Raw genomic sequence first — 11,993 nt, forward strand, 5'->3', positions numbered from 1 at the left:
TTTCTTCGCAATTTGTTTTCATTCATAAAGACATGAGATGAATAAAATGGAATCTATTAATCTATAATTTGACCAAAAATTCAACATGAATGACATTATATTCGAAGAATGAAAAAATTCACTATCATTTTTTTCAAAAATTGTGGCAAACAACTGAAGCCTAAGTTATGTTTGACTTTTATTTTAAAACATGAGTCTGTGTTGACTAAACCAAATTAAAACATTGATAAATAACTTAACATAGGTTTTGTTAGTTTTATTTTTGATCTGTTACTATAAAATATCTTTTACTTTAATTTATAATGTGTAATTGATTAATATTTATATAAGTAATTAAATATACATTAACTTATACAATATATACGTTTCTTCACTTCTATTTTATCAAAGAACTTGGATTTATCTTACTTTCGTCTTTCCGTCATTACCTGGTATCAAAAGATTTCAATGATGATTTTTTTTATAAATGACTCATAATTAGTTATATAAATTTTGGCTATCGAAACATCAGTTTAACATATATATATACATATTGTATAAATTAATTACTTATATAGACATTACTTGACAAGTGTATAGATTTGCTTAACCTAGTTATTAATTACTAACTAAATTTAAGTACTGTTAATCTATTTAACAATGTGCCTATGTTGGTTCAGTCAACACAAAATTTGAGATGTAAAATGAAATTCAAATACAGTTTGGTATCTTAAATGGTCTAAATAAATGTTGGTGTTCATAGTGGCTGAAATTTTTAAAATTTAGGATTTTTGTAACTCTTTTTTTCTTTCAAACCAAAGCAAACAAAACGACTAATAGCATGTCTAATATAATTCAGTCAACCAAAAAAATTGGAATTCAAAATGAAAGTCAAACACAATTTAATGTTTTAAATTATCCGTCGAACAGTTGATGTTTTAGTGGCCAAAATTTGAAAGTTGGAGATATTTTTTTATCAAAAAAAGTTGGGGTTTTTCATGACGCAAATGTGCTCATAGTTTGGCAAAACACAAGGCGACAACTCTAATGGCTTACAATCTTCTTCTCACCGTCCTCATCGTACACGTTTCTATTTCTCTAACTTCTAGTTATTCTCATCCCACAAGAGATGTTTTGTTTAAGTATGAAAAAGACCTCGAATCCGACCTAGCTACTTGTCTCATATGTTTACGTAAAACTTTGAACAAATACATATTATTTCTATATGTTTAGACAAGACGATGATGAATCGTACTCTATGGCCACGAGTGAGCAAGGATCGTTGATGATTGATGTTGAAGATCTAGTGAAAGCTCGAACTTTTCAAGCTCTACTCGCTGGCTCAAAAGTGGCTGTGAATAAAGCTTATGACCACACTTCATCCAAGAGTAATGATTTTTTTTTCACTTAAACAAAGTGATCCATTTAATTTTATTTTTATTGGATATTCTTAAGCGCTTATTCTAATTCACTCATTATACAAATTAAATTGTAGGTTCAAAGAAGAAAAAACATAAGATCAAAGTAGGATCACTGGATGTTTCAGCCCTTGTTGGAATCATAATAGCAGCAATTGTGGTTACTATTATCATCATCAATGTTATATACTTTTACTATGAGAAGCACAAAACAAAAAGAGAGAATTGGATTAATATACCCAAAAACATCCAATATTAGTTTTCTACACAAAGCTGCTGAAAACCCTTCCTTCCCTGTAGCAGAATTAGGTGTCATGCCGGAAATACCTCCAATGTGTGTACACACAGTGAGAGAGAAACCTGATTCTAAATCTAAGTAGATATGTCACTCGGTAGTATAGGCTTCTGTTCACCTTGTAGGTTTGTAACAGAGAGCTCTTGTCCTCACATTTTCAACTGTATTACACGTAAATTGATGCAATCTCTAATTTGACATTCGTATGTAGCGTCTGGCATCTAAATAGTATATATGCACCTTTATGAATAAAATGTTGTTTTGGGATAATATGAAAACGAGTTAAAATCTAGTATGATAGTTAAGGCTTATCTTGTTAATTAGTACTATAGCTAACACTAATAACCTCTAACCATTACATTAACATGATTATTAAAAAGATGTGATAATATTAGGCAAGAGATATATAGCTAAGAAAGCATTATCGTTTACTACTATGGCGCTAACATAATAGTTAGACATCTAACATGAGTACATATATACTAAATATTAGGTTTAACGGATAATAATTTGGTAAGAGATGTAAAATGTATAATTTCAGTTAACGGTTAAGAGAAGATGTAAAATGTATTTTATGTTAGTAACATGTAAATGAGACAACAGAAATTAACATCTTATGTTTTCAGCTATTAATAACATGCACAATATATGTTAACATCTAACTAAGTAGATATCATTGACTGAAAAGAATTACACACGAAAGACAACTTCAACCTGGAAACTAAGAAAATGATAATTGGAAACTTATGACACACCTGACATTCTTCGTCTAGATCTTAACGTATAACAATAACTATTAACAATAAAGCAAAAAAAAAAAACAATAACTATTAACAACTAACATTTTATTTATCATAGATTGTCTTTATCATACAAATCTGGGTGAAAAAGGTACTACAAATAATTTTCTCAGGAACCTCACTAGTTTAGCGCGTCCATTTCATATACCACAAAAGCAAACACTTTTCACATCAACACATTCCATTACACATGAATACTTGTATCACCAGTATAATTGATAAAAAGAAAAAAAGAATCATCAGTACAAAAAAAAATAGGAACGAGTCATGTGAGGAAAAGATAACGATAGTGATTCAGTGGCGGAGCCATCGCTTGAGGACGTGGGTCACTTGACCCACATGAAATCTATGTAATTTTTTTTAAGTTGTATTTGATATAAAAAACAGAGAAGATATCATAAAAATTTGACAATCGACCCATGCAATATATGTTTGTTATGAAATTGACCCTCCTAAAGTTTTTGGCTGCCTCCGCCACTGTGGTGATTGGTGGCAAAATATCTTCTTTGGTTACGGTTTGGTTACGGTGTTGTGACGGCTAAAATACAATGCGATTAGTTGAGGTTTCTATAGCCGGAGGTGGTGATGGTGAAACAAGAGAAGGTGGTGGTGGTGAATTCGTTGTATTGTTCCGTTGTTTTCCCTTTTCCTCTTCACTCGTAGAAACTGTGTTTTCAGATATAAAACTGCTGCTTTTACGTTTTATTTACCAAGGTTTTTTTATCTTCAGTAGTTTTCGTGATTTATTAGGCGTGTGAGAAAGGTTACGTTCCGACACAAAATATATCTCATAGAATATCATAGATTGATAGATACATAGGTACATAGGGGTAAAAGTGGAATATCGAAAAGATCACAGTGCCGTGACCTGTGTTTGATCATTTTCTTAATTTCGTCTTTTACGGTGCATACACAGCCTAATTTCTCAAACAAAAAAGCCTCAAAGTCTTGAACAAGGATATTGTCTAAAAGAACTTCATGATCGCTATCATTACTTCAGTGGAACTACATAAATTTGTTTCTATAATTTTTTGTTAGATAGCTTGATGTAATGGCTATGTTCAAAAAGAAATCATGTAATGGCATTCGCAAATGGTTGACTTATTTTTTTACTCTTAGTTTCTTATGCACTTGTGGTTTACCGGCCGGTTTTTCTAATATTGTATTACTTCGTTGGTTTTATAATTTAGAACATTTTAAATATTATTTAGAAAAAAATGTATCAATGATATAGAGATCAATTAATTTGATAGTAATCTCTACATAGTTGATTTTGAAGTTATCTATTATATATGCATAACACTTTAAGTTTAAATATATGCATGACAATCTAAGTTTGAACATATGCATGACAATTTGAAAGTGTAATAGCCAAATTGTTTATTATTTGATTGTCAATTATTAATTTTAACTAAGATATAAGATTAATTTTAAAATGTGGACTTCATACAATTATACAATAATTATGGAAAACTTAGTGTTTAAACATAGTACATATTTATTTATTATGTTGTGAAAATATATATATTTATTATGCTGTGAAATTATTACCTTTTGCACATAGTATATATGAACAATTGGATATGAAAATATTACCTTTTGCACATAGTTTATAATCTTCATTAAAATTGTTAATTTAGTTATTAAGATAATAGTACACATTTAAATTGGATAGTTTAGTAATCTCGTCTCGCTTATAAATAAGGGGTTTTTCCAAAAACCTAAATAATAGTGCAGTTTTTAATATATAGTCTTACTTTAAAGTATTTTCCCAAACTTTCCATAAAAATAAAAAGATAAACAAATATTCATTGTTTGGTTTTCCTCGTGATTTTGGTGACCTCGACTTGTATTAGTAACAAACGTCAAATGCACAATTTCAACTATTGTCTTTGTCTTAAAGACTGAGATTTTATATTGTCCTATTTAGTATTTCACAGAAAAGGAATTACGATAAAGCAAGCATCACATTTCAATTGTAAGTAGATACCTTGCTCAACAAAATCAAATAAATAACACCATAAAAAAATTTAAGCACATCGAAATACTTGTCGCACTTTCCTCAAAGATTACCAAAAAATGGAGGAGTAAGTGATTTATTTCTCATAAAGACTAAACAACCAACAAACGTTTTGTGAAATTTATTTCTCATAAATGGAGGAACCATAGAGAAACATAAATGAGTGACTGAGTACTGTGCGAGTTGTGTCATATCGAAAGGGGTTAAAAGAAGCGTTTATCCTTTCGGTTGTGTCCAGTGTCCACATCAGATTCACAAGAAATTGCATATGTTACTTCCTTTTTTTGCCATGCTCTCTACGACGCTCGAGCTAGATTTTGGAACCAAAGATCAAAATCATGAAAGAAGACCGTAAATACAAATTAAGAGAGTCGATAGCACTACGGTACCGTGCTATATCTGTAGAGGGGATGCTGGTAGCGAGAAGTGGAGATGCATTCGAAGGCTTGTTGTTGTTGTTGTTTAGTGGTATGGTCATAGGAGAGCAGCGACGTGCACATAAGACATCAACGAAGGAGGTCGCTTATGGGAGGCTGAGGAGAGGACACAAGATTTTTTTTTGCTAGCATATTTATAATTGAACAATCTTGAAGAAAGACAGACAAATGCCACTTTAGTGTTGGTTGTGTTCAACTAATCTAATCATGTTTGAGAAGAAAAACAAAATGATATCAGAGTACGCTTCGAACATAGAGAACCAAAAGAGCTAATATTACGACAGAAAAAAATATACAAAAGCACAAAAGCAAACCTTTGGAAGATAAGGCTTATCTTCATCATCAAAGGCATTACGTAGCACCCATTTCTCTATCCTCCCGGGATCAGGCCTGATTATCTTCCACTCTAATTTAAGTTGATGGTCCCATGGATGAGTGTAGACTGCAACGCGTCGAGAAAGAACCAAACATTTAGACATCGAGGTTTGTGAAATACGTAATTGACAGAAATAAGAAACAAAAAGTTGTCGAAGTTACCTGTTCATCGAGAAGAAGCATGTCAACACTCATAAGCATTCCACCTTTCCTGACATTGTGAGCTTCCCAGAACCTCAGAAGACGCAACTCTGTCGTGTTTGAGCAACAGACTGCTCTCAAGTTGGCGAGAAGAACATAGGTAGACGACATATTTGAAGGGGATGCCTCGGATTGTTTAAGCTATAAGACATCTCAATGGTGTAGATCTTCATCGCTCCATAAACACTTATTTATAGTGTCGACTTTCGATCTGTTACAGACACCGCTCGTTAATGGTAATAAATGAGACGGAGTGGGAAGAGAGGTGTGGTGGAGCTTAATGATTGTATTAAAGCTTGAGTTTAAGGAAAAGAAAAGATGTTACAGGAAACGTAATCAGACATGATGGAAGGACACAATAAACACAAAACGGGTCAAAGATATCAAAGTAGTGATGATCCAATAAATTAACAGAAAACCCAACGATTACTCTGTGAATTAAAAGCAAAAAAGAAGAAGCTCTCTCTTTACTCGACACGTGGCGCACTATGGGGATATAAAGATGAGGTGGTGGTCTGTGGAGAGTTTCTCTTCAACTTTATTAGTATATATATCAACTTTATGAATCTTGGTTTTAAACATGAGTTTTAATGAACTCTAATTAAACCATTTAGTGGTTTCTGTTTTGGTGAATACTTGCATCATGGTTTTAATCAATATGGGCCTTAAAACTAATTTAGGTCCTAAAGCCCATTAGTTTAATAGAAATGAAGTTCGTAGCCCTAAATTCCATTGGTATAAAACCTCTTAGCTGAACTGATCTCCGTCGTTCTCCGATCAAAAAAAAAAAAAAAAAACAGAGAGCACAAGAAAATGCAGATCTTTGTGAAAACCCTAACGGGGAAGACGATAACCTTAGAGGTCGAATCATCCGACACGATCGACAATGTGAAGGCCAAGATCCAGGACAAGGAAGGGATCCCACCGGATCAGCAGCGACTGATCTTCGCCGGGAAGCAGCTGGAAGACGGAAGGACACTCGCCGATTACAACATCCAGAAGGAGTCGACGCTTCACCTGGTTCTCCGTCTGAGAGGAGGAGCGAAGAAGAGGAAGAAGAAGACGTACACGAAGCCCAAGAAGATCAAGCACAAGCACAAGAAGGTGAAGCTCGCGGTTCTGCAGTTTTACAAGGTCGATGGAAGTGGGAAGGTTCAGAGGCTGAGGAAAGAGTGTCCTTCGGTGAGCTGTGGTCCGGGGACGTTCATGGCGAGTCATTTCGATAGGCATCACTGTGGGAAGTGTGGAACCACTTATGTCTTTAAGAAGCCTGATGAAGAGTGATGAGTGATCGCTAGGTGTTATGTTTTGGCCTCTCCTTTTAAATTGAATTATCGTTTATTCAGATAATTTTTTGAGACTTTAATTTTATTTTATCAGATTATATTTAGTTTATTAAATAGTTGCAGTAAGTTATTATATTATCTCTACTGATAGTTTATTTGTGCAATGTCTAGATTTTGAATTAGATGATTAGGATGATAGTGAGTTGGTTAGAAACTTCCTCAATTTTGTTTCATCATGGTAATCCTCACTGATCTGTAGATTTGGTAACTTGTGACGGAAGAAATAGGATGCTTAGCGGAGTCAATCTTTTGCTTTGATCATCTTGTTTTGAGATATAGCTTTAGTTTGTAGTACCCTGGATTTGTCTTTTTGAGGGACAAACTTATTAGTTGAGCTGGTTTTTTCTCATCGACTGATAATGATGTTATTTTCACCACCAATTGTGTTAATCTTGCTGTTGCTCTGAATCTTATATCGGATATAATTTGTTTTTTTTTTTACTTTAGAAATTTATCCTCTTTTTCACAAGCAGTGAAAGTAAAGTGTTTTATAGTGAAATATGGGTAACGTAGAGAGGGTGTTTAGTACTCGCGGTAACATTTCACTAACTTGGTCCTAAGCAAAAGCACTCGGACGTCCCCAATAGTTTAACATTTTCTACTTAAACATCCGTAATTAAACTACTCACTTGAATTTAGAGATTGAAACTGAGAGAGAGAAGAAAAAGAAGAAGACTTTGGGCAAAATGGTCAAGAAACAGTTAGCAAAATGTAATAAGGATAGACAAAATCCTAAGATTCCGAGTTACCAAAAGTGATGAGTCTCCTAGAAACAACCTTACTAGTCTCAACTCATTGCACTTTCACTCTCAGTCTCATCTCAAACCTAAATTCCAAAAACTGCATTGTGTTTTGTGGTTGATTCAATAAATCCCATTTAAAGAGACAACTACACATGAGACAAAGAGGAATTTCTCTCTCAACTTCATTTGTTTTTTTTTTAACTTGCAAACCAATCCAAACCACATCATTTATTACCTATCCTCTCTTCTATAGACTGTCTATCTGCTCTTGTGCTTGGCAACGTACGTGGCTTTCGTTTTTTTTTTACATGTTCATCATAACAATCTACATACTCTACACCATCAGATATATATACATTTTATTATTCTATTGTCCATCCTAGTTTCATCTTGCAATAACCCATCTTTTCTTGCACCATTAAATGGGTTTGTAAAAAGTAGAATATGGCAGAATTATGTTTAGCGTTTATGGGTTCATAATGTGTTTTAGTTCAATTGTTTTGGAGAATTAAATCTCTATCCTAGTTATGAACTTTCAAAATGTTATGTATCACGTTGATACACGTGCCTGACCTAAGAACATATGCTTCTTTGTATATGTATATATAGGGCCTGTATATATAACATAGCTACAAAAAAATCTTGATGCTTATATAAAACGGAACCGGATCTTAAACAAAGAAAAGCTAGTGAATTGTCATTGGTCACTATAATTCGCCGACAAAAGAAAATTGTCCCAACTCCGTCATCAGGAATACATCCCATATTATATATAGACATAATTTATTTTCTTTTAAAAAGAAAATGTAGTTTACTAAGGAGTTAGGAATGTGATTAATAGTGAGAATGAGAATCATTTACTACTCACAGCTGATCGAAACGACGAAGATTCCAATTATTAGAAAATGATATGGAGACGTACATAAGAGGAATTAAGTATAGTGCATTTTAGCATATAATTAACCGAAGTATTTTCACATGAAATATTCAAAATTTGCCTTAGTAATTAGCAATGCCTATCTCTCTTACTCTCTATCTATATAAACACACACACACACCCACTCACATATATCTCCTATCATTCATCGTCTCTCTCTGTATTTCTCAGAACTAAAATCTCTCTATATGACAAAAATTCCCAACATGACGACACTCAACCAGCTGTTTGATCTGCCGGGGCAGGTTTGCCATGTCCAGTGTGGTTTTTGCACCACTATTTTGCTGGTACACCTTAGCTTCTTCTCTCTCTTTTTGGTTATATGCAGATTTGATGAATATAAATGTTTAACAGGTGAGTGTACCGTTCACGAGCCTGTCAATGGTGGTGACTGTGAGATGTGGGCATTGCACAAGCCTTCTCTCTGTTAATTTGATGAAGGCTTCCTTCATTCCTCTTCATCTCCTCACGTCTCTCTCTCATATGGATGAGGTTACCCCCATAACATATCTATTATTTATGCATAGTCCTGGGTATCTACATTTATATATACATCGATCACTCTTATTAATTTTGGTTTTATCTTTGTGTAGAAGGGGAACGAGGAGGTTGCAGCTACAACAGATGGTGGTGTGGAAGAAGAAGCGTGGAAGGTGAATCAGGAGAAGGAGAACAGTCCAGCGACTTTGGTTACATCTTCAGACAGTGAAGATGAAGATAGAGATGTTTCTCGTGTTTACCAAGTTGTCAACAAACGTACGTTGTGTGTATATATATATATAGTTTGATCTTGTCACCTTCAGTTCATTTCTCTTATAATTGGTATTTTTGAGTTGTGAGTAGCACCTGAGAAACGACAACGAGCTCCTTCCGCTTACAATTGCTTCATCAAGTAAGAAATCGTTCCAAGAAACTATGCTCATTAATTTATATAAATTACATATGTATGTATGCATTTTCACAAATTTGTAAAATTGTTTCCTTTTGGGGGTTAAATTGGGGCAGGGAAGAGATCAGGAGGTTAAAGGCTCAGAATCCAAGCATGGCTCACAAAGAAGCTTTCAGCTTAGCTGCCAAAAATGTACTTAAAAGTTTACTTAAACTTTAAACTTAAGGATAATAAGAACCCTAGTTTAGTTTAGTTTAGTTTTTCATCTTTTATTCAGCTTAATGGAGAGATCTATCTGATAATTCTTTTGTGATTTCAATTTGTTTTATTTGGGGGATGGTGAAGTGGGCCAATTTCCCTCCAGTGCAAAACAGGAGAGCTGCCTCGGATCAATGTTTTTGCGAAGATGACAACAATGCACTACTATCATGCAACGTTCTCGGGGTAATTTCAGAAATTAATTGTGTTTTTACGACATGTTATATATATTTTTAGAATCAATAATCATATACTTGACAAATAAACCACCATATAGGTTAGCAGACTATAAAATGTCATTTCTAAAGCAAACCATCTAAGCATTAACTAGATCCAAATAGCATCACTCTCAGTAAAACTTTCAGAACCCTAGCTAGAGTATTTATTAAAACAGAAAACATATTTATTTATACTAATTATTAGAGTGAATTCAAGGAAAAGGGAAATATGATTCATTGATCCTCAACTACTGCAATGTGTGAAATTAATGACCTAGACCCTTTTATAGTATTGAAGCTTACACTGCACACAGTTTACTTTTAAAGAAACACATTCAACTACTTAAAGCATTACAGCTGAATATGTATGTTTTCAATTAATTTAACTTGAGTTTAATTCAATGCTGAAATTAATGTTTGGAATGCAGGACCATGACGAGCGCAATAATGGATTCCGAGAGAGAAAGGCCCAAAGGCATTCCATTTGGGGAAAATCTCCATTTGATTAATAACAATTTGGCAAATGAAATGTGATGGTGACTATCTTCTTCTATCTAGGATTTGATTTTGTTGTTTTTAAGGTTCTTGTTGTTGGAGAGAGAAGGGAGGGTAAGGATCTGAAACTTACGTAAGCTTTGGGTATTCGAGGAGAGTCTTGCGAATGATCAGCGAGATCAGTATTTTTGTACTTCTTAGCTTTGAACTTAATTTGAACAGACACTGACTCTATATCAAATCCTACTTTTGCATTCATGACTACGTTATGTTTTAACATTCCATGAAACACTCGAGGAATCTTTGTTAAGCTGTCATTATTAGATACTTCTTCATTTCACTTAGTATGCTTTTGTACATTGGGGAAACAAGACAAATACTTCTAATAAATCGTAAATTCAAATGAATGTTTACGAAATATACATTAGATTGGTATAAACATGAATATCATGAAACAAACAGAAAGTAGGAATATTTGAAATTCTAAAATTACACTGCAAGAGAGATGAGGGAGTAGATTCTCTCTTTTCTTTCTCTCCCAATCGTTCATCTTTCTACTTGAAAAATCCACCGCCGATTCTCGTTACGGTGGCCGACGGAGGGTTTCCACCCGTCGGTCGCCACCCCAATCGCTCCTGAGTCCAGCTTCATCCCCTCTCTAACCTTGATTTCTCCATATCCTCTTTGTTTTTCTTCTCTGGTTCTTCGTTGGTTTGCGGCAGGAACAGGTGAACCAAAACGGTATCTGAGTATGTCCTCGGTCTTCCTGGAGTGATGGCGAGGATGTGGATAGTCGGATCTGAGCAGGAGGCGCCGTCTAGGTGGTAGATCTAGGGTTTGATTTGTTAATGCAGATGAGGAAGTACTTCACCAAGTACGTCAGCAACCAACGCACACCAGTGACACCAAAAGCTTGATCACCCAAGCACACACATAGCTCATCACGAGCTACACACGATGGCTAACTCCACCACACAAAGCGCCAGCTCAAACGCCACCAAACTAAGTCCACATCAGACTCCATCAGACAATGCTTCAGAATGTCCTTCGACACCAAGCAGTACCACACACCAATGAAACCTCTCTCTCTCTTCTCTGAGGTCTGACTTTCTCATAAGGCACATCCCTACTTATATAGCAGACCGTATCCTGCTCTCCACGTCTTCAACTTGCTCTCCAAATCTTCCAAATACACTTAAGACAACTTTCCATTTTCTTTAATGGAAAACTTCATCTTCAAGTAACTCCCTTTTGCTTTATGGAAAACGTCCATATGTCTTCAAACATATATCCTCTTTCCTTTTCCAAGCTCAGAAAGCCCACACAATCACAAAACTCGAACTCCCATTCAGCTCCATCTTCATGATGCACGTCTGTACTACTTCCTGTAGTACTTAACGAACTGATACAGAACATCTCAGCAAATTGCATCTTCAATCTCCCCCTTTTTGAGTATGCATGTGCACTCATCATAACTGGCTTGAAAATCACGTCTTCAATCTCCCCCTATGAATCACATCATGGTCAAAAACCAACTCGAAGATTAACACCTTCCAAACCTAGGAAAAAATCCCTTCACGCC

At 34.6% G+C, this 11,993-nt stretch overlaps 2 protein-coding genes across 2 annotated transcripts; both read left to right on the forward strand.

The window, feature by feature from the left end:
* The first annotated feature begins 6,295 nt into the window (after nucleotides 1-6,295).
* LOC106295676 (ubiquitin-40S ribosomal protein S27a-1) lies at nucleotides 6,296-6,912 on the forward strand. The gene has a single exon (XM_013731646.1). The coding sequence runs from the start codon at nucleotides 6,339-6,341 to the stop codon at nucleotides 6,807-6,809; it is 471 nt and encodes a 156-aa protein (XP_013587100.1). The 5' UTR covers nucleotides 6,296-6,338; the 3' UTR covers nucleotides 6,810-6,912.
* A 1,795-nt stretch (nucleotides 6,913-8,707) lies between these two features.
* LOC106295677 (axial regulator YABBY 4) lies at nucleotides 8,708-10,648 on the forward strand. The gene is made up of 7 exons (XM_013731647.1): nucleotides 8,708-8,838; nucleotides 8,906-9,043; nucleotides 9,145-9,307; nucleotides 9,395-9,443; nucleotides 9,557-9,632; nucleotides 9,786-9,884; nucleotides 10,345-10,648. Exons 1-7 carry the CDS (start codon nucleotides 8,740-8,742, stop codon nucleotides 10,423-10,425), a joined length of 705 nt encoding a protein of 234 aa, XP_013587101.1. The 5' UTR covers nucleotides 8,708-8,739; the 3' UTR covers nucleotides 10,426-10,648.
* Nucleotides 10,649-11,993: the final 1,345 nt, after the last annotated feature.

This window comes from Brassica oleracea, chromosome C5 (assembly GCF_000695525.1).
Source record: "Brassica oleracea var. oleracea cultivar TO1000 chromosome C5, BOL, whole genome shotgun sequence".
NCBI classification, from domain to species: domain Eukaryota; kingdom Viridiplantae; phylum Streptophyta; class Magnoliopsida; order Brassicales; family Brassicaceae; genus Brassica; species Brassica oleracea.

What these genes read in the sequence shown, in the direction of transcription:
- LOC106295676 (XM_013731646.1), top strand. Translation starts at nt 6,339, where the DNA reads ATGCAGATCTTTGTGAAAACCCTAACGGGGAAGACGATAACCTTAGAG.
- LOC106295677 (XM_013731647.1), top strand. Translation starts at nt 8,740, where the DNA reads ATGACAAAAATTCCCAACATGACGACACTCAACCAGCTGTTTGATCTG. An exon ending in GCTTACAATTGCTTCATCAA is followed by an intron (nt 9,444 to 9,556) that starts GTAAGAAATCGT and finishes AAATTGGGGCAG; the next exon opens with GGAAGAGATCAGGAGGTTAA. An exon ending in TATCATGCAACGTTCTCGGG is followed by an intron (nt 9,885 to 10,344) that starts GTAATTTCAGAA and finishes TTTGGAATGCAG; the next exon opens with GACCATGACGAGCGCAATAA.